We start from the raw sequence: 22,608 nt of genomic DNA, 5'->3' as shown, positions 1-22,608 counted from the left end.
CTGTGAGTTCTCTTCTGAAGACCATAGAATGGACAAGAAGGAGTGCAGTACAGAATGCAATAGAAAGCACCAATTAATCCAATGGGTCTTAACAGGAAAGTTGTTTTGGAAACCGAAAGCATACAGTCCCTGCTGGCTCAACTGCTTTCATGGAAATTATTGATTGCATTATTTTTATGCCCCTTTAACTACATACAACACAATACTGAGAAAAAAAAAAAAAGAAAAACAAGCTATTAATGGGCTGTCAAATTAATGATGCTTAATTCCTTATGAATTTTTGAATGACATCCTGCCCTCCTCCTTACCGAAACAGCTCAGATCCCCTCTTAGGACACCCTCAGTTCTCCACAGCCCACTCTGCTCTGCATTCCTTCTCATTCTCCCATCCTTCACCTGTACTCTCAGCTGTCTCCCATCCCAATCACTGCACCATCCCAGTTCCCTCCATCTGCTGCTGGTGGATGAGCTGTGGCTGGTTCAGCATTGAGGCAAGAGCCTCTCAGAATGGAAAACAGCTGAGTTTACCTGCTTTCCTCAGTGGGAGTAGTTTTTGATCACCTCTGTCTACCCAGCCATTAATGTTTTGAGCCATTACAGGAACTTGGTATCCTGGAGTCTTTTATCCCTCTGTGAAAGTTGGCCAGTGGGTTATATAGTTATCAGGAAGAGAGACAGATGGGTTACTGGGGCTAAGTACAAAATAACAAAGCTAAAATCACAAAATGACCAAGCAGGGAAGAGATTAAAAGAAATCTGTTCTGATGGAAGACAGATTTGGGGCTGTTCTGAGCAGACAACTGGGAGAATATTTCATAGCGTGAGATGTCAGGTCAGCCACCAAAACAACAGCCAAAATGTTCTAGGGAAGAATGGTCACTACTGGCTGTAAGGCTGGATCTGTGCTGACAGTGCATGAGGGTACCAGCACATCACGTTGTTACCATTAGTATATCTGAGCCTTCAGAGTTTTCTTTTACAAAAACCTACCATAAAATCCATTTTGGACAGTGCTGATGCCATACTGAGCCCTCCAGAGGCATGGATTCAATGCTTGGGCTACTTTAGGGTCCTCCGGCCCCAGCATGTCTAACAACTTCTTCACAGCATTTGGTCTCTGAAGACACAACACGAGAGAAGTGCCTGAGGTAAGGTAGGTGCAGTGAGCTTCTAGAACAGCAGGATCCTGAGAAGAAATAGCAGAGAGGGAACAGATTACAATAAGTCCTGGATCCCAACCTTCCTTTGGCTCCAAACACCTCTGAAGCGAACAGATCTGACATCATTCCTTGCTTTCTCTTCCCATTTGTGCTAGTGACAAGAGAGGGATTTGTTGGGCAGAGATGGATGTAATGAGTGAGAAGTCTTGAGAAAAAACAGCATGAGCCCAGGGCAGAAGGTGGCAAAGGAGCAAAGCAGTCCAAGGCCCTGCTGTTCTCATTAAGCAAAGCCTGGTTCTTTGCAGATGTTTCCATTGACTGTGAGGTCCACAGCAGCTGCAGGCTCTTTCTGAGCCCTTCATCCTAAAGAAGTGGCAGGAGCACCCAGCTCTGCATTCCTGCCCTCCAAGCGACCAAGTGCAGCAATGCCAGCATACAGAGCAGCTCCATGCCAACACCTGCAGCTTGTTGGCTAAACCAAGCTGTGGTTATTTACTTTTATATCCAATTTTTTTTCTGGAAGAAATTAAAAGCTGGAGGAAAAACTCTTGCTTGATTCAGCTGAATCCCATCATTCAGTCCCAAAAAGGTTTTCATCCCTCTCTTTTCTAATCTTTTCAAAGCTCCAGAGAACAGCAACTCTCGAGATAAAACATTTCCAAAAGAAAATCCCATCCTTTCATTCAAGAATATGAAAATAAAACACTTTGAGGCATCTTTTGTTTTTCTATCCCATGAAGCCATTCACTGACTTTGACCCAAATCTTCCCTCTCTCGCAATTCCCCTTAAACTGCCTTTTTATAAGTAGGCTATAAAAGAAAAATGGTTGGCTCGATCCCAATCTTCTCCTCTGTATTTGGAAATGCAGAACAATCTGAGGTGCCCCGTGCTTAAGCTGGTTGCTGAGATAAGGGGTCTGATATAATCTGTGATATCTGTGAGTGCTCCCAGCCCGTGGGAACAAGAGGCAAAGGCCAACAGGGATGGATGCACTGCAGGAACACAGAGGGAAGTATCAGAGCTGTGCTGTGATTCGAGCTCAGACAGCAACATGTCACAGCACACTGCGAGTGCGTGCCATTCATTCGGTCCCATATAACACTAAGTAAGCCCTTCAGGCTTGGAAATATTTGATAGTTTCAAATATATGCGCATAATCCACTTTTCTGAGACGTCATCAGGACTTCTCACTGGGAGATGCAGAACACTGATGACGTCTCCATCTATATAAGCTTCCCAAAGCTCTAGATGCAACATTTCAACATCCATCCATCTCATCACACACCTGCAAAGGAAAACGTTGAAAGGTGGTTCCTATTGAACAGAACACAACCAATGCAATTGCTTTGTTACAGACCCTCCATAAAGGACTTTACGTAACAAACTCTGTTGTCTCTAGATCCCATCTTTCAGCTTTTCCCTGGCAAACGAGCAGGCTTTGGGTTAACGATGGTGTTGTTTCTGGTGGCTAGAATGGGGTGAGTGAGTCAAGGTGACTTCTCTCCTTGTGTTACACCACCAGGTCTGGGCAGGGCTCTGCCTTTGCTTCCATCCTGCCTCTGCACCGGCCTCAAGCCGTGTCCTTGCCAGCACCCGAGCAGCTGCAGTGAGATGGTACATGTGCAGCTGCCTGGAAATCTGTGAGCAATTTTGTTGATGCGTACGGAGAGGAAGTTCCAGCTGAGTGCTGGCTCCGGAGGAATAACAGGATTAAAGAGCTGCAGAACTGTTCTCCTGCCTCCAGTGTCGGACTTGCAAGGCAGGACTAGAGGGAGTCCATCATGTTACCGAGGCTGGGGACTTGCTATGGGCAATCACAGCAGGTAATGCAAGGGCAGCAGATCAGTCCTGCTGTAGAGTCAGACTTTCTAGCTGGCAGCCACAGCTGTGAGTCTCTGCAGTTTGGGATCTGCTGATCCCAAGTGCAGAAAGGAAAACCTCCATAGGCAGAACTGCCTCTGGAGCAGCTGCTTCTCACAGTCTTAACACTATTGGGCCACAGTAAAAGCTGAGAAGGCAATGTCTGCTCTATTTAGCTGACCTTTGTTGTTTATTATTATCATCATTAGCTTTCAGATAAAAAGCATTGCTGAATCTCCTGTGATTGGGTAACCTCAGCAAGCGAAGCACCAGCCCATTATTTATTGTAGGCCAAAGAAGGTTTCCCAGCTCCCACATTCAAACACATGGAAGGAAAATGAGGCTCTCGGGCTGAGCCCAGCACACTGAGCGATGCCCTACCTGCAAGAAACAGGGGACTCCTGTTCTGCACTTAGAAGCAAGCACTATAAATCAGCCGTTTAATGTTCCTGGGAGGTCTGCAGCTCCCAGATCCTCTGAACTTTTGTTTTAGAGAAACCAGGTCTGTTTCTTTATGGCAAACGATAAAAGAAACTGTCAGCGTGTCAGCTCGCTTTGTGCCTGCTATTGTACAGATCTGATTGTTCCATATAGCTCATATCTAACAACAACCACTAAATCCCGGACGGGAGTTTTTGCTCTTTCAGGAACGGATTATTCCCATTCTAAACCCAACCATAGCCACAGCACGGCAAGGTTCTTAACAAACCTGCTTTGCTTCAGAAGGAAGGAGTCCTAAGGCGATGCCTGGCTCCAGGTGCACGTGTTTCATCCCAACCACTGTGAATTTCTCTAGGTGGAGCTTTTGGAGGATCCTCACAAGATGTTGGCTCCAGGCACCAGGTTTGATCAGCAGCACCGTGCAGAGGATCTGGGCTCCTGTAATAAAGCACGAAACCCAAAGCTGCTCTTAAAAACACAGACAAATACACATAGCTCTGTGCACGAGCCAGGACAGGCGCCTATAGAAGAGGGTTGTCTGAAAGCTGGCATGAAGTTCATAGGAAATTGAACCAAACAAGTCTGTAAAAAAGCAGAGCATATAAATATATATATACACATATACACACATAGAAATGATCTACCCCACAGTCTGGGCTTGTAGGTCTTTTTCCAGGAAGCTGCTCTATGAGCCCAAGAGTTTTACCTGGCAGGTCTGCAGCACGAGGCTCCATCCTTTATACTGTACGTGAATGTTTTAAGTAGAATAAAACCTTTTCCACTTGAGAGCCACCACCTCTGGATGTGCTTAAAAACCACTTGGATGTGCTGCTCAGGGCCATGATGTAGCGGAGTGTTGGTAGTTAGGGTAGGATGGCTGGGCTGCAGTTGGACTCTATGACCTCAAAGGTCTTTTCCAACCTGAACGATCCCACAATGCAATCCTTGGGGCAGCTATTTCATTCTTACTCCACGTGGTTTTCTTTCTCAGAGTTCCACACCTCTCCATTAGAGCTGCTTCAGAGAGGCATTAACAAAATGTGGTGCATAAGGATATTTTCAATTAGCAGGAAGCGTGTTGGTGGTTCAATGACAGAGAAATACAGGTTCAAAAATAAAAAGCCAGGATGCTGACCCCATTTGGCTTGAGAACTCAACCCTTCTCCTACACAAAGCCACCCCTATTGAAGGGCTGATGGTTTTATTTCCATGCATTTCTTGAAGGGAAAGATATAAATGCCATAGCAACAGCCTGCAAGTACAGAAGTGAAGCACTCGGATCCACTCAGCTGCTCTCATACAATATCAACTGCAGGCGCTCACATCAACGTGCATCGCCCTCGTGCTGCTTTCCCCACCATCTGCTGTGTTTCTGGGCAAGCTTCCTCATTCTTGTGGCGTGTGAATCACTGCGTATTGATGTTATTTGAGACACCTCAGGAGGGGAATCTCCTCACCCCCCTTTGCCACCTCGGTCTGCTCAAAGACAAGTGCCCAAACCAAGGTGGGACACTTTGCTACCCAGAGCTGGTTTTCTCTCCCCATTAAGCACCAGCATTTATCACACTGCTACCTACCAAGGAACAGCCCCTGCTCACCATGTGCTACCAGGAAGGTCTGCTTGGCAGCCATCAGACACATCCACCTCCGGTTCTGGCTGTTCTGCAGCCCTCCTGGACTTGCCCCATCTTCCTGCTGTTTGTTACATACACGCAATATTTTTAGCTCCTTTCCTACAGCCAATGACTCCACAGCTCTCCCCGCAGTTATTTACACGAGTTTTGACTTGATGATGTAACTGAGTCACAGCACCGTATTTATTTTATACACTATTTATGTAAAACACTTTATATGTGAGCACGGCTTAAAATAGCGTCAACTGAAGAGAAGCAAATACCAGATCTCCTGTCATGTATAGGAAAGAGAACGCAAATCACTGCCAGCATTCCAGCCCAAGGAAAACATCGGTATAATCCTTCCACTTATTTTTGGCTGGTACATCTACATGACTTCGGTTCACAAAATCCAACCACGTTTCTCAATGTGTTCTTCTCTCACCTGCATGCAAGTAGGCAAAGAGTGATTCTGCGTGGCACCTCTGGGTCTCTTCCACTAAGCAAGAAAAGCAGATAGATGTGGGTAAGTCTACCTGTGTACGTTCTGGAGTCAGGTGTAAGTGAGCCGTAACTAAAGCCCATGTAAAAATGTTCCCTTCAGTCTGATGCTCTCAGTCACTGGGGAATGAAGACCAACACCTCTCTAGGCTCCCACCACCCTTTCTGTAAAGCAATGAAATGCCTGTTCAGCCCAATAACTGACAAGTGTTACTAAAGAGACCAGATTCATTCTTCTATGTTCCACACCAGCCATAGGCAGGTGGTTGAGGCATGCAATGAACTGCAGAATGAACTGGGGTCATCCAACCTTTACTTCCTAATTGCCCAGGATAACGATGTCTAACCAAAGGTTTACCATTCCATTTTGATGGCTGACAGAGGACACTGAGTTAGAATGTTTCCTCCATCTATTTTAGGAGTATAAAATAGATATTCAAGAGGCAAGTGGTGCATCCTTCTGACCTTACCTCTGGCTGTGGATCCCTTGCCAGGCGGTGGCAGGTATTTGGCAGCTGGGCGGTGTTCTGGATCTGTAAAAGGAAGGAGTGATTTCATGGATCCACAGATGAAGAACCATTACTGTTTGGGAGGTGGGGGTTAAGCAAAGCAGTTTTGTTTAACATGGGAAATGACAGACCTTTCAGTAGCTACAAAATGCTGAAGAGCTGTTTCCCCAGCACAAAGACCCTTCCATTCCTCCCACAACAACAGAAACATGAGGAAAAAAAAAACCATAGTGACCTCATAGAAGTGACAGCAAAGACTGCCAAAGTCATAATTAGAAGACATGACATGACTGTGCCATGGTGGGAAAGGTGAGATTGTGATTGTTACTGACCCTCAATAAACTCATCTCACAGTTCTGAATCCCTTCCCCTGCCTTCTGGTGTCAAGAGAACCTCAGTGAAGGATAAACAATACACACAGTCTTACACGCAGTAATTTGGGATGTCTGTTACATTCTGTTTTGTTGGCTCCCTCCTCCTGCTCTCCAAACTCACACCAAACACCCACACAGTTCACTGCCAGATCTGACTTCTGTGATACTAGAATGACACCACATTTTCCTCTTTCCATTCAGCAAAGCCAGTTGGTTATTCTGCACTACAAGTTCAGTGTATTTGACACAAGCATCCAACTTTCTCTTGACAACAAAGGACCTTTCTTCCTTGGAAAAAATATAGGAGAACTATAAATTACAAAGCATGAATGCATTTACTGAACTCCGCCATTCCTTCCCAGTTGATATGTGGTGTTATTACAATCTTCATTTATTTATGTGTCTGAACAATCAGAAATCATCAGGTTCAGAACTGTTTCTCTTCAGGTGGAGGGAGTGAAGCTTCCCCAAGAGCTTAGGTGACAGTTCAATGTATTCCACATTGGAAGAAAACAGTGGGAGCTCATACCCTGCTGGTCAGAAGTATCCAATATGAATAACATCTCAGTCTGCACAATGATTTAAAGAGGTGTGGGCTACACGTTTCTTGGTACAGGAGGAAACCAGCAGGTTTTCAGTGCTAAAGATCAATGCTAGCACGTATCATTGAAGTCTGAGAAGTTTTGACAACTGAGGTCTCCATTCCTCATGAACTGTTCACCGTGTTCCAGCATAAAAAGAAATACAAGAAAATCTGCTTTCTTCAGCTCTTGCAAATTGGAAGCACCTTCATCTCCCTGAGCACAGGGCAGGCTCAGGGCATCTAGACTGAAGAAGTCAGCATCACAATGACATGACAATGTGTTGGTGTGATAGATCACAGCCTCTGTTTCCCAGATTCTCTCTGATATACAGAGAGAAAGTATACAGAATATTATTTACTGGTCCTGGTAACCGCTGCAATGTCTGTTAAGCATTTGAGGTACCTTGAAATCTTCAGAAAGGGAACCAGGCCATGTGTTATATTAATAGGCCACCCTGCAGATGTCTTCAGCTGGCTCCTGCAGATTTAATATCCCTGATCACATAGCCAAGTGAATGTTATAAACCCAATTATTATGTTTTTCTATGCCTTAGAAAAAAATAGGAAAGTGCTCAATAAACTCCCATACACCCTGTATCTAAGAACACTGCAAACAATGAAGGCATGGCTTACCAGCTACAAGATCCTTCTCTGTGAAGAAAAGGATGGCTTGTCTGAATGTTACCTCTGGGGTCATGGCCATTACTCTCTGCAGAGCACCATCACTTTTGCTTAGCTCCTCCCTGCACTGTGTTAGCCTCTTTAATGCATCTTCAAGAACTTGGAAGGCATTGATCCGCCGTAACGCACACACAAGAACTGGATTAGACATCAGTGTAACAAGGCTTCTTTGCCAGGAAGCATCTCCAACCTCAAAAGGGGTTATTTCTTTTGCCTGACGTCGAGTGAGATGGGGCAACCACTTGAGACCCAGCAGCTCAAACCCTGAATCAGGTCCTTCTGCAAGCCAAAGGAAATATTTTTAGTATTAGTTGACAGCAAACGTCTCATAAAAGTCATAGCAATTTTGGAGACAAGTGCTCTAATTTATTAGACTAGAAGTCTCAGAGTTGCTTTGACTTCACTCCCTGTTGGACCCCAAATAGATGCAGATGTAATGCAGATACAGAAATAAACTGGAAAAATAAGAATAAACCACAGTTTAATGTTGATTTGTCTCTAGAGCAACTGAACATTAGTAAAGTGGTCTTATTTCCAATGTAACAAGACATTCAGAACAAGGGAGTTCTAGATTGGATGTAAAAAGACAAGGCTGGAAGTTTCTGTTATCCGGAATCTCCTCTTTGCCTACTGTGATACAGACCTCACTAAACAGTCTCACTTCAAGAGAATAGGACATAGAATAAGAGAGCAGACAGTATGCCAGACTTCCACCCTTTATTAGGGCAGTGACTACATTACTGCACACTAATACAATCCGCATCATGAAATTACATACAATCTTCATCTTGTTAGCACCTGACGGCACTCATCATCTGTAAGCATTTAATGCATGGGACAGCGTCATCATTCCTCCCGTGCATGAGGAAATGAAGCATTACGAGGTGTGCTGTCTTGCTTCTGATAACAAAGGATGGCAATGGACCAGGGATAATAGAATTTGTGACTTCTGAATTGCTGTTGCTGTGCCTTCCCTGCACGGCTGCATTATCTCTCACTGCTTAGAAGACAGGGAAGACATAAAAGGCTTGGCACACATCTGAACTGTTCTGACCCTCTCTGAAGAAAATGTCTGCCCGTGTCAAATGGAAAGTGGCCTTGCCCACCAACGAGCCATGACAAACACTTCAGGCAGGTAAATAAAGAATCATTGGTTCAAGTTCCCATTTATCCCCTTTTTTTCATAGCTTTCTGGCTGTGATAAAAGCAGCCAGATGGGCTCAACTTTCCTGACCAACCCCTACAGCCCTCCCCCAAGAGCTGCCTGCAATCACCTGCATTCTGAGCCTGATTAACGCTCCCAGGAAGGATCTGGCCAAGCAGCTCCCCAGCACTGCTGATAGCATCCATCCCAACCAGTGTCAGCAGGACCACTTGCTCCATTTCAGGATCAGAAGCAAATATTCGATCGCAGAAGAAATCCAGAGGAATGTTACACGGGTCTGGAACTGCACTGAAGTTTCCTCCTGCTCAGAGATACCATCCAAATAAATGTGGTTACTGCCCATAAACAAACATCCACTCTTGATTAGCAAAAGGAACACACCACTTCTCTGCTGGGCAGTGCCTCACTGTGATGCTACAGCTCAGCACAGCTGGATAAAGAAATACATGAGAGGAGCAGAATCACATCCTCACTAATCTGCATTCCCATAACCTTTACCTACCCAGCATCTCCTTCAAGTTCTCCGTGTAAGAAGCCACATGGAAGCACATGAAGGGATCCAGCCTGGCTGTGGCAGGCAGGCTGCTCTGTCTGCTACCAAGCAGGCCTTGCTTTGCCAGTTCATTCATCAGTCCTGTGCACAAAACAAGAATGCATGAAGAACACAAAGCTCTGTGATGCAGTCTGACATGAAAACTGCACTTATCAAGTCTTTTCATTCATCTGACCACAGATCCATTACAGAGACATCTATGTGGGGTCACACTGAACTCGTCTCATGAAAAGCAATTCTATCATTCCTTCTTCCCCAGCCCATATTCACACACAGTCAGGAAATGGGCTGTTGAACACTGAGAGCTGGTCACAGTTTTCTTTGGAGACACCTCTGCCTTCTGACCAGGACTCCACTTGTTTCAGCTACAGACAGTGGACTGAGATATGGAATGCACACAAGATCCTACACAGCTCTGGAATTGTAATAGATGTCCTAAGCAAGTTGTTGCCCACAAGAAAGGATATCTCTAATTTTGAACCCACTGCTTGAGTCCAGATCCTCAGAATCAGTGGCAAGGCCAATTTACTGCATCCTACCAGCTTTAAAATAGGATAAGGAAGACTTAGGTTAGATATTAGGATGAAATCCCTTACCCATAGGGTAGTGAGGCCCTGGCACTGATTCCCAGAGTGTTGGGACTACCCCAAACCTGGAGGTGCCCAAGGCCATGGATGAGGCCATGAGCAGCTTGAGCTTGGAGAGGTGTCCCTGCCCATGCAGAGGGTTGAAATTAAATGGTCTTTAAGATCCCTTCCAGCCAAAACCATGCTGTGATCCTGTAACTTGCCATAACTTATCCTGGAGTATTATCTGCTGCCTGTTCAAACTTAGCACAGGAAAGCTTGGTCAAAAATTGATGGCGTTGACTCTCAATACAGAAATGTTTCCTATAGGCACCTGTTTCTCTGCTCCATTTCAAGAATGACTGTTGAATTTTTCTTTGCTTTGAAGATTGAACAGTGGTGAACATCAAAGAAGCAACTGCTTATCAGGGGGTTATTGATTAAAAATACAAAACTGCTTAGTACGGTTTTGACCCTACTCAATTCCTAGGGCTGTTCTACACTTCCCTGAAGCTAAGCCAAAGCTTATGTGGTAACAACAACTTTCCTCTTCAAGGCTCTTGAATATGGAATAAGCTCATTCTCTGGGTCACTTCTGAAGCAAGCAAAGAGGACACAAAAGAAGCATTTGCAAAATCTCTCTACAAAGGAAAAGAAATGAGAGCAAACATTTTGCCCTTCCTGACTGTTCTTTGTCCACACAGATATTTCAGTTCAAACGCTCTGAAACACAAACCTTCTTTGCTGAGGTTTTTGAGAAGTGAAAGCTTTACCTTTCAGCAATGCAAGAACATGACGACCAGCATCCTCCTTTCTCAGCAACAGGACAAGGGAGTGCATGCGTGGTGCAGCAGAAAGCTCTCCTCCTGCAGAGCTGTTCTCAGGTAAACCAGAAATCTTGCCAGGGCAAAATACAGCAATCTGAAATAACGAGGACCAGATTAGACTCCTAAACCCAGATTTAATCACTACAGGGCTCAAGCAAACAGTTATGATGGCACATGAAGATAGAGCACACCAGTCGAACCATGTTAACTCCCATTAACCAGGTGTTCATTTGTCATCTCTTCATGAGGCAGGGCATTCCTGCTCCTATCTCCTGAAATGGCCATTTAGGATCACGCCCATTTTTGCTGCTGTATTCCATAAAGAGGCATTGCTTTTATTCTACAAGACATTATGGGCAGAGAAAGTGTTTTTCCTCATGCTTGATTAGAGAACAAGCAGAAAAGAAGGGCTTTGTGCACAGCTTAGTTTGCAGGATGACAGATTTCCTTATTAACATAGGCAACAACTCCAAGTGTGAACATTTGAAGTAAAGGAATGCAGCCCTTTGTAAGACAAAGCATCACAGGATTCCTGAGCGATTTACTGTAAGAAGTGCAGAACTGGACCTCTTGTGCATGCAAGTTCAACTGTATTTTTGCATTTATGATCATTCATTTCCTTAGGTTGACATGTCAAAACGCCAACTTCACTCTAACTCAAGTAAATCTATTGTGTTATGCAGAGCTTGAGAGAAAGAAAAAGGTTATTTTCGACAACGGGAAAGCTCTTCTTGCAAGCCATTTGAATGCATTAAATTAAGGGACTACTTCATGCTGAAAGGCCATAAGCAGACCCAGAGGGACTTCAAAGCACATAATCATACATCAGTCTGTTAGACAAAGACTGCTCTCCCTGAATGCAGGTTTGTAGATCAGAAATTGTTATTTTCATTTATGAGGTTACTGTCTGCTCTCTCTTATTTTGAGATCAATGGTAAAATTAGCATTTGCTTTAGTAGAATCAAGCTTGTTTATGCTTAGATCCAATGAGAGGCTTAGGCCTAGCAAAGTTTTCTCACTAATGAAAGAAATCAAACCATCAGCACCGAAAGTAACCAGAGCAGCCCCCAGAGGAACACAGAGAACATGAGTGCTAGCTAGCTAGGAAAGATATGACAAGTGGCCTTGAGAACACTTGTTAAAGGAGCATCAGCTCACACATCCATAAACTCACAACATAATAAGTTACAGAAACATGGACCCAGCTCATACAACCAGGTGGTGCATCATGTCCGGTACCTGACTTGCTGTCATGCTCAGTGCAATGGCTTCCTTGTGTGAAAGCTGCAGTTGCCTGATTCCTTGCAGAGCAAACCCACGATGAGTACAGATCGAAATCACGTTACCATACACATGAGGAGATACCAGAGGTGACACTGTCAAAATGATGTTCTCTAGATCAAAGAGAAGGTAAGAAAAGCAGCGTATTATTGCCATAGAAGCTGTGGTGTTACTGCAAAGAAACTCACAGCAGCGAGATACTACTTGAAGCTCATCCCAAATGGAGACACCGCATTCCATAATTCATTTCTTCTATCCATCTTATAATGGCTGCTATCAGAAGCCAAAATATAGTAGTAAAGATTATGGCATTATCAGTAATCTCTTTGTGAATCATCTACTCTAGACATTCTGTCTTATAAAGTCTATCCAGCCATTGACGAGCTACTCATCTATCTTCAAACTATCTGTACTCTCAGTCCCCACAATGACTGTGTGTCCACAAAATTCAGGGTTGCTGGTGGTAAGGTTTGGGTTCATCTCTGGTAGGTAACACTTAAAGAAAACATATTTTCACATGCACACATCCCAGACTGATCGGGAAATCTACAAGGGTCAATGGAACTTTTCTTACTGGGATGAAGTGTATAAACATCGTGGCATATTTGTTCCACATGTTCTGTGTGGGTGTACATTCCCATTTCAAGGAGAAGCTGCTGGAGACCTAATAGAAGGAACAAGTAAATGTTTCCTTCCCTTAACACACCACAGGGTGTCTGCTCCCAGATCAGTTTTTCAGCTTCTCTTTGAGAGTCACAATGGTTATCCAAGGAGAAAAGCCTGAAAGTGATTTCCCGAGCCCAAATACAGATGGAACGTGGTGTAGTATAACTCAGCAGCCCACATCAAATCTGAATCATTAATAGCCATAAAAGGAAGGGGAGGCAGAAAAATGTGAGTCATTCCATCAGCAGCAACCAGCTGCCATCAATACCAATCCCAAATAACATGGAGCCAATGGCTGTATGCCAAGCTACTTGAATTAACATGCCCAGTTAAACAAAAGACTGCATCTCAAAGGTAAGACTTTCTTTCCTTTTCCCATTTTTTTCCCCTGTCACTTTCCCCTCTTTTCCATCTTACGTTTTCATTCCTTTCTCATAAGTTCTTTCCTTTAGCAAGTCAGTTTTCTTTACCTTCTCTAAGTCAATATGATCCCATTTTCCTCCAGTCATCTTTTCCCTGACAGCTGCTGAGTTTGTGCTTTTGGATATTTTTCCCCCTTCCCTTTTCTTCCTGTGGAAATCTCTTCAACTGTGGGAGTAGAGACACGGCAGCAATGCTCTGATAGCACAGCCTCAGAATCACCTGCACCTGAGATCTGCTACGTCAGGCCCAACTACAGAGGATTACATTGACCCATCTACAGCAGACACCTCTCAGATCCCTCATGGCCAGTCCTAACACCAAATGCTCTGGCAGGCTCCTTAGAGTTAAGCTGTTGCGAGCTAGGTAGGAATTTAGATGCTAGAAGACTCCACCTACAAAGGGAAAAGGGGCACTTGGATGGAGCAGTCAGGTGATAGCTAATGTTAGTCCCATTAAATGCTTTCTTTTCTGATAGTCCTGGCTCAAAGTCTTAACATTTCACATCCTATTACATTCAGCTGCCTGTACTGGTCTTGAGTTGATTTCTGATCAGTTGCTCAAGCAGTTTAAGGACACTGTTAAGTAATCATGATAGTTCCCTGACAAACAGCCCCCTACAAGCACAAATCTGTTGTGGGAGTTTTTGTGTGTGTGTTTTCTAAGTGAAACACAAGCAGCCCACGGGACTGAAGCAGCTGCTCCCATGAGGAGGATGATGTGACAACACTTCTCTGTCACTTCATTTTAGGCACCACTAATTTCACTAGAAATTCACTCCTGGCTCTGGACCTGGACAGGTCACAGCACTGAGTAAGGCAGAATTTCCTGATATGGGTGCACTGGAGTGAGGTAACTGTCAGCAGAGCGGAACCATAAAGCTTTAAGAGAAATTCCCTATTACAAACCATTGGTAGGTGAGATGAGCATCGCCGGAGGCAGAGACTGCACCACGCCCAGGAGATGATCCTGCTCTTCATCTTCTTCTGCTCTAGTTGATGAAGGACTCTGAGACCTAAAGAAAAACAGCATATATTAAAAGCTGTCATGCCAGGTTCTGAGTCCAACCCACTTTCTGCAACAGACCCAGGGACAGGAAAGCTGTAATGGAAAAGCCATTTCAACCCCCCATCAATGACATGAACTGCACCTCTCCAATTGACCATCTCTTCTATTATTCCCTCTGAGACTCTCTTTGTTCAATAGAATAACCTAACACAAAGTAGCCAGTTTAGGAATAAAAACAATATGTCAGGCTGCATTACTAGCGTCCTTCCTAACCCACAGATACATCATAGCTGTTATTTACTTTTGGTTCTTTCAGCCAGATCTTAAGTGGCTTTAAATCAATCACAGCACTCCTCTGCTGCTTTGTGTTGGGTAACAAGCACCACTGAGTCTGTCACAGATGCTCATTGTATTCTGATCTCCCAACAGACCAAATTGCCAGCATTAGGAGATGGGTATGTTGCTAGAATGGAGCATTGCTCTGGACCAGCTAAAAGGAGATGCCTAAGGCCTAAAAAAACCCAGTGCAGAGTCTGGCACTTCACACGATTATTACACAGCCCTATAGAGCAGCCAGGAAAGGATGTCTCTGTTTCATATCACCCCAGCTGTTGGAAATTCCTTGAAGCCCTAAGCCAAATCTTTTGATAAAGCACTGTAGGCCAAATGCTTTGAGGCCCAGATCCACTTATGCCTGGAGGAACCCAAGGGGTGTTTTTCAGAAGCCAAAATAACACATGTGCCTCTTTTTCTTTGACTTGTGCAGGACGACCTACTCTGATGTGTCCATGCAGCAGTCTGAGGAAAGGGACCTCTGAGCACAGCAGGGCTCTTCATTTAGGAAGAGGATTCATAGGACTGAGTGAGATTCCTGGGTTTTAACTTAGAGGTTCCATTTGGGAAATAGCAAGGTTGTCAGAAAGTAAATGATCATTTCACACCATAGGAAGTGCTGGGAAGAAGAACTGCCAGGAGTATCCCCAGGCTATTGATCCAGCTCCCCTCTGCTTTCCTGCAGCTGTGGGCAGTGTGTATGGGCTGCTCAGTGCTGACTTCAGAGCCGAACAGAAGATTTTCTCCTTTCCCCCTATGCATGCACCCCTGCTGTGCTAAGGAAGGCCAAGAGCAGACCTTATGGCAGACTACCAATGTCACAAACCAAGCAACTTTAAGAATAAAAAGCACTAGAGAGGTTTGGCTATATGGAAAAGAAATGTGAGCCTTTGGGAGCTACAGCCTGCCTTCTTGTTATGCACAGTGGAACACATATTGCTGAAGGGTGCATGATGGATTAATAGCTTCTTAATAACTCAGCTCCTTCTGCAGCTACACCCAGCTCCATCCAAGAGCAAGATTCCAGACTCTTGAATCTTTCCAGTTCCTTAAACTTCTTGGCACCCACTGCTATGCCACCAGTTCCTAAGTTGCTTTTCTTCATACTAATTTGCTTAAGAGTTTATAAACCATCCTTCATTCTCACACACACTTCTGTCATAATCCTCCAAAGAGCCTTTTCCATCTGAAGCTCCTTATCTCCAATCTGTTAATATGAAAGGGACAAAGGGCAAAGCTGCTCCTGGAGAACAGGCTGCTCAGTGGCACGCAACCAGGCAGAGCTGGAAGAGTTTTCAAAGCAGGCTGATCAGCCATTCCTGGCACAGAAGGGATCCAGGTGTTGCACATGTAGGAATTAAAGGTCTTCCAGTGAAGAAATGATGGGAGGCAACTGCAGGAATCCCACACCTGACATATCTATGGGAGACAGCACTGTGAGAGGTGTGCTTTTACAGATTCCATCCTTCACTCTTGTTCTCTGAGACCTTTAGCAGAAGGCCAATAAAGACAAAGCAAGCCAACTGTGTGCTTGGCTGTCCTCCACTTTGCCTGGGAGAACCACCATCACTCAAAAACATGCAGGCCAGCACCCTCACCTTGTTCTGTTGCATCTGGAAGCTGGATCCAGGATACCACCACGCAGTGCTGCATCAGCAGCCCTCCCTCCAAACCAGAGGCACAGCTCCCTGTGCACATGGCTGTCCTGCTGGGACAGGTAGACAAGAGGCTCTGCGTGGCTTGTGCAGTAGATGGCATTGATGTTACTGCAGTCTGTCGTGCCAACCAGCTGCAGGTCAGTTGGCCCAATGGTATTCTGCAAGGTGTGAATTCCTTTAGGCCCTCTCACACCTGATGCCAGCACCTTGTCACTCTCTGAAGCATAGGAACGAAGCAGTTTTTCTGTGCAAGACAAACACACACAAATAAAACATGGAACAGCCAGAGAATGGAGAAATGACCTGAAAATACTTTAAATAATCATCTTAAAGATTTCAAGCTAAGAGTAAAAATCCAATCTTCCAACTCTCAGAGCAGTTCTCAGCTGAAATTAATCGTCCTTCATACAAACTGTTAATAATGGTAAAGGTTGGGAGCACTGAAGCAGATCTGCTGCCTGTCAGCTCTTAATGACTGGTGATTTTATGGTTTTCTTACTCATCTCTGTAGTCCTCCTTCATTTCTCCAGTTACCAGCATGCACAACATTGAGACAACTGCAGTCCCATTTTTAAGGCAGTTTTCAGTTGTAAAAAAGGGTAGGAAGACTGCAGAATTTCTCTCTAATTAAGCAGGTCTGCATTCGTCTTCTGTCCAAGCAGAAGGAAGCCTGTTTCTGTCTCAGTCTGCCTAGAACTTTCCCCAGTAGAGACTAGTAGCCTGTATTCACTATGGAGCCATACACAAACCCTTCAGGAGAACTTACTGGCTCAAAAGAAATCACCAGGGACCGTATATCAGAAGCCATCTCTATGTTTTGCTGCTGGTATAATTACTTGTTGTTCTAGGGTTGTATTACATTAGCAACTATATGATATATATATATATATATATATATGGAGCCCATATAGTTTTTGCTTGCCTCTTCTTTTTGCTGTCACATCTCAGACTGCCTTCTACTGACAAATTGTGACATGCATTGTCTGATAAGCCATCGCTGAAATGTCAGTTATAGGATGGCCAGATCAGTGTTACCTTTGGCACGTGCTCCTAAAGAACAAGTTAAAACTGAGGTCCCAGAAGAGATGGGATGGGGGCAATTGAGAAAGAGATGTTGGAGTATCGACAGCTAAAACCTCTAGAAAAATTCATGGAAACTGACTTGCATGAGCTTAAACCTGGAGCTCAGAGCACTGGAATCTGGGAAAGCCTCTGCAGAGGAAAAATGAAAGTGGCTTGAGACACAAAAATGTATTGAGAGCTAAAAATTCAACCGAGGGATATTCAGCACTGGGAATAGATAAGAGACCTCATGCTGTTTCTTTCTATCCTTTCTTTGGGGAAAGATACAAGCACTGATGTGATGCTCTGAGAAATCTGTTCCCCCCGTTCCCTATGTCTATGGCACCAGGTGATTCTTCACCTTCGTACAGTTACAGATCTTCCCTCAGCACCATCGGAAGGAAAACTAGACCTCACCTGAGCTAGAGAGCAATACATCACGTTGAGAGCACAGCAGGTGGAGTCCACGGGTACCCAGCCCAGAGCTGAGCTCCAGCTGCAGCATGTGATGGGCAGCTGGGGATCTTCGGGAGAGGGTTTCAAACAGCAACACCATGGCAACCTGAACAGCAAAGAGCACAGGAGGAACAAGCCAGAATGTTTCCAAGTCCACAATGACCGCACGGCTACATTCCTTCTGCTCACCTTCAATTCCCATGCATTGCCTGTGCTGTCAGAGCTATAAAGAGGCTTTTCTGCTGTGCTTACATGCAGTTCGGCACAGTAGGCTTTTACCTTCAGATTGAATAATAAGTATGATAGCTGTGATTGAACAATGATTATGTATTACTGATACAATCGTGCCTTTTGTCACATAAACCTACTAGTAAAAACCTGCATGTTCTCTGGGGTAGGGAATAAAGTACATCACTCCTACCATTTAACTTTGCACACTACAGGAAAATGGCTAAATTGTAATAGACCAAAGGGTTATTCCTTTATACCTACAAAAATGCCAAAAAATCAACATGAAAAAAGGACTCAAAAAGACAGAAGCTGCCCCATATTTACATTCTGGGCTTCTCTTTGCCAGGTGAATCCAATTCAGCTCATCCTGGCAAACAGAAAGACATACAGTTGTAGATACTGAATGTCTGTAACCTAGAGGACAACAGCTCTGAGCTCTGGACTTCCCTATTGAAAGGAACATACTGCTTCAAAAAGCACTTGTTTTACACCAGAAAGTTGTGTGGTGCTTCACAGACCGTGGGTAATAACTCTCCTAGGTGCAGATCAGACAAGCATGATTGTATTGGCCTCAGATTCATGCCTGGTTCTCCTGGGTGTGAAGACACACAATGCTATTGCCAGCAGCAAGCTTTATGTCTGCACTGAATGCCAAATGAATTCATCACTCCTGGTCGCTTTAAATAAAGCGCTGCTCCCCCATAAACACATAACAGGGCTTATAATATCATGATAAATGAAGTTATAAATTTACTTAAATCATAAGAAAGTGGTCCAATTAGGAATAAAAGCACTTTTTCTTTACGTTCATCTAGCTCAAGCTCTCCTGATACTAACCAAATGCTTGCAGCAGCCAGTAAGGAAGCACGTTTTTGAAGCAGCTCTGATAGTCCCCAGGGTTGAGCTGCCTGGGCTCCAGGCCAGTTTTGATACTGCAGCCAGTATCCAACACTTTTCAGTCCAACACTGAAAAGCCTCAGCAACTGCCTGGTTCCCTAAGCCTGGGAGCCAGGCACCTGGCTTTGGCCTCTGAGCATCGTTGCAGGCATTCTCGCGCCCAGCCTCATACATCACTGATTCTGGCTCTTATCCTAACTTGCTGACTTGACTTTCTGGCTTGGCCTGGTCCCTATGGACTCTTGGCTGACCCCAGTTACTGCTGCTGGACCCTCTCTGCCCTTACTTGGGAAACACCACCAGTCGATCTTGCTGGTTGTCCAGAAAGAACATAAGATATCTCCATCTCCCTGCATCAATTCTAACTGAAGATGAACTCTGTCAGATCAAACATACCATGTGGTGCTGCATAAGAGCTAAAAAGGATGAGTTACCAAAGTTATCCATCAGACACAGGTACAAGTCCTGTACATGTTGGTACACATTCCTAAACAGAGGGAAAGATGAGCTAATTCAAGTTCCCTTAACCTTCTTTTCCTCTGGGTTAATGTACACAGATTTATTTCCAACACAGACTGTTACCGTAGCTAAGGAAGACAGTACGTGGAATATCAGTTATGTGAAAGTTGTGTTGCGCATTGACTATCAGTCATGTGGCTTTGGTTTATCAGAACTTCTCTCTTGTTCCTTATCTGCACCTTTCTGCAGCAGTTTCTTCAACCTGTATATTTCATAGTTGGATCTTTCACGGCTCAGAGCAACCAGTACAACAATATCAATGACATGAGAGACTCAGCTGATACATTCCAGATTGAGTGAAAAACACTTGGAGTATTTGTACCCAACCTTAAGACTGAAATATTCCAGGTCATTTAAACGTGACCAGCTTATTCATTTCTTTTACCTTGCTGTCAGTGTCTCTGCAGGCCTCAATGTCATTGCCATTAGGGAAGCATTTTACATCAGCTTCAACAGTGTGCCTGTAAAACCTGCTCAGCACTGCAAACACCTCCTCCACTGCCTGAAACACATGGAAGGTAGTTCTTACCTGTATGCCATTGAGATCCCTCAAATCAAGAGCCAGGAAAAAAAATCAGCATGGCTGGTTTTACGGCTAGAGAATACGTGAGATAATACATTAATAGATCAGAGTTATTAGCCATGTTCACATCAGCACTAGTAGCACATATGTGTAAGTCTTATCGTGTCATTTACTCCTGAATAGGCAAAAGGCTCCGGCATTTAGGTCATAGCCTTTCATAGGTTTCATTAAGGAAACGTGGCATTTCTCAATCTCAGCACCTTATCTTGTCTCTCATCCATTTTCTGGGCAGCCAAGCAAGCAACCTGCACAAGTGTAAGTTTAAGGATGTTTAAGGATCTGTCACTCACAAGGATTTGCTGTGACTGTAATGCCTCATAAGCAAGGCCAGAGCCCAGAAAGGAGTGCAGCTTCTGGAAGACAAGGTTGTCAAGTTGTGGTTTGTCCTGCAATTCATTGTCTGTCAGCCTTGATCTTACACTTGGTCGCTGTGGAAAATAACAGAGGAAAACCATTGGTTAAAGGAAGTGGAAGATCCTCTTGTGTTCCAATACTTGATGCCAACTCCTGCAGGCAATGCTGGCATTGTGCAGTCAGCACAGAGGCATAGAACAAGCCTTTCAAAACACAAATGTAGCAAGACTCCAGTCTTTACTTATTTGAGCTGCTCCTTAAGCATGCCTGAAGTCGATAAGCTTCCAAGAGAGAAAAGATAAGGGATAAATGTGGCCAAAGCAGCTCCAGCCAATATTTCCATGGAGATGTTCATTGTAATCACCCAGACAGAGAGGACACAAGCTGGGAACCCCATAGTAAAGCTGACCTTTAAAGAGTTTCATGGTGCTGCTGAATGACTGGCCTACCCCCATCAGAGCAGGGACGTGGCCACATCTATTAGGGAACCAAACCCACAGGAAACTGTTTCTATGGTCTGTCAGTCTGTTTTCTAGCAGCCAACCTGAATGAGATTTCACAAAGCAGCAGAAAATGAAGCTTGAAAAGTCTTAGATCTCCCAGAAAATCCATTTTTTTCCCCATGGGTAAAGAAAATACACACAGGTAACCGCAGTATGACAGCCCATTTTTGTCTAATCTCACCAAAACGTGAGTGGAGGATCATTCCTGAGACCACCCTCCCATGCAAAGCATAGGAAGAAAGCAGCTTTCCCATGCTGTTAGCAGAGAATTGCATTGAGTCTGTTCTCACAATATTGAGATGAGCCCTACCTGATGCATAACACACAGGTGAACCTCCCCAGGGAGCTGAACAACCCTATTCTTCCCAAAATAACACTGGTGATTTTGACATTATTTAGCTCTAAGCCAGCTTCATCTCGGGTGCTACTTTCAGTGTTCCACAAAGAGAGATGGGGCAGGCAGGAGAGCTGCATCAGTTTCACCTTGGGGCTGGTTCATCTGTTTTATGCCTCCAACAATATTACAGGAGCTGTAGAGCTTCTGTGCAGACACAGCAGTTCACAAAGCCCCCCCCCCCAGCCTTGCTGATGCATCATCTGAGTGCTGACCTGTCTCTTGGCGGGGAGGAGACTCCCTCCCTGTGCACACTGCAGAACAGTAAGGAGGCAGCCCAGCATCAATACTTACCCAGAAATGCCTTTTCTGTAAGACTCTGCAAAATGTTCAGCTAATCTTATGTCTCACAGTGCAGGCATTACACCAGGGAGAAAAGGTACCCTACACTCAGCCAGCAACAGCTACAGGAGCCCCCAGGATACTCTGACTCAGGTTTTGACATGCTTCAAAGCCCCAAATCACTTCACCATCACCACCTCCAAATGTAGTAAATGGGGTTTCTTACAGCACTGACACCCTCTCCATACGTACTGCTGCTATCAGAAAGAGCAAGAATGGAGGGGTCTGCAACTTCCCATTATGGGTATTCTTCATTATGGTCCAAAATTATCCTTCTCTGAGGGGAGGAAGGACAAGTTCTGATTCCTCCTCCCTTATAGCAGTAGGGAAATATATCAATTTGTATCACAGCTAGGATTGAACACATCGTTCTTTGAAGAACATTAAGAAGAGCCCCAGAGCCACTGCTTCCTTTCAGACAGCATTACCAAGATGAAGCCAGACAGTTATGGGAAGGAAATCCACAGCAAAACACTGAGTAGAAACAAGAATGAGCACATTTCAGAGAAGACCGGAGCTGTGCACAGCAAAAGCATGAATCTTTAATTGTCATACAGAAGTATGACCAAATCCAATACCTCTTCTTCTTGCTTACAGTGTATTCTGTTCTCATTTCTGAGAACAAAGAAATAGCTTTTGCTGTCAGATGACCTAAGAGATTCTTTCAAGTTGCATTGAGTTTTCTAGACTGCATCCCAGCCACAGCAGGAAAACAGGAATTGTAGGAAGGATTTATGTACTCCACCATCCCATCTCCTTGCACTGAGGCAGCACCTAAATCCCTCTCAGAACGATGCTGCATCCTCCACTACCCCCAAAGTCAGATCCAGTGCAGGAAACAGGCAAAGCACTGCAGGAAGGTGCCAGGCAATGGAAAGGCTGAGGACAGGGTGGGCTGATAAGGAGTTTGTCATTGAAAATGTGCAGTTCTGGCGACAGCATTGCAGGCAATGTGAAGATGCATCTCACTTCCTCTTGCCTCCCTTCTGAACAAACAAAGAGATGTCTTAAACACGGAAAAGGATGAGAGAGTCATTTCTAGCTCTTCCGCCCGTCACATGCAGTAC

General features: G+C 44.6%; 1 protein-coding gene across 9 annotated transcripts in view; it reads right to left on the bottom strand.

The window, feature by feature from the left end:
* Positions 1 to 22,608, bottom strand: part of C14H16orf71 (chromosome 14 C16orf71 homolog) — a 57,776-nt gene that overhangs the window by 9,317 nt on the left and 25,851 nt on the right. For 5 of the 9 annotated variants that reach the window (XM_015877415.2, XM_015877416.2, XM_015877417.2 and 2 more), the window contains 14 exons: positions 20,239 to 20,376; positions 19,751 to 19,867; positions 17,680 to 17,824; positions 16,141 to 16,444; positions 14,110 to 14,216; positions 12,074 to 12,228; positions 10,781 to 10,928; positions 9,391 to 9,522; positions 8,998 to 9,189; positions 7,676 to 8,002; positions 6,047 to 6,109; positions 5,521 to 5,574; positions 3,731 to 3,900; positions 991 to 1,186 (listed from right to left, as the gene is read on the bottom strand). In XM_015877415.2, the coding sequence (XP_015732901.1) occupies positions 991 to 1,186; positions 3,731 to 3,900; positions 5,521 to 5,574; positions 6,047 to 6,109; positions 7,676 to 8,002; positions 8,998 to 9,189; positions 9,391 to 9,522; positions 10,781 to 10,928; positions 12,074 to 12,228; positions 14,110 to 14,216; positions 16,141 to 16,444; positions 17,680 to 17,824; positions 19,751 to 19,867; positions 20,239 to 20,376 (2,248 nt within the window). Of the gene's footprint in view, positions 1 to 990; positions 1,187 to 1,220; positions 2,447 to 3,730; positions 3,901 to 5,520; positions 5,575 to 6,046; positions 6,110 to 7,675; positions 8,003 to 8,997; positions 9,190 to 9,390; positions 9,523 to 10,780; positions 10,929 to 12,073; positions 12,229 to 14,109; positions 14,217 to 16,140; positions 16,445 to 17,679; positions 17,825 to 19,750; positions 19,868 to 20,238; positions 20,377 to 22,608 lie in introns of those variants that run through there. The other 4 variants (XM_015877422.2, XM_015877419.2, XM_015877420.2 and 1 more) reach the window with 4 other exon arrangements.

This window comes from Coturnix japonica, chromosome 14, assembly GCF_001577835.2.
Source record: "Coturnix japonica isolate 7356 chromosome 14, Coturnix japonica 2.1, whole genome shotgun sequence".
Classification (NCBI taxonomy): domain Eukaryota; kingdom Metazoa; phylum Chordata; class Aves; order Galliformes; family Phasianidae; genus Coturnix; species Coturnix japonica.
Note: the sequence above shows the minus strand (reverse complement) of the source record. Positions and strands in the feature narration are given on the sequence as shown.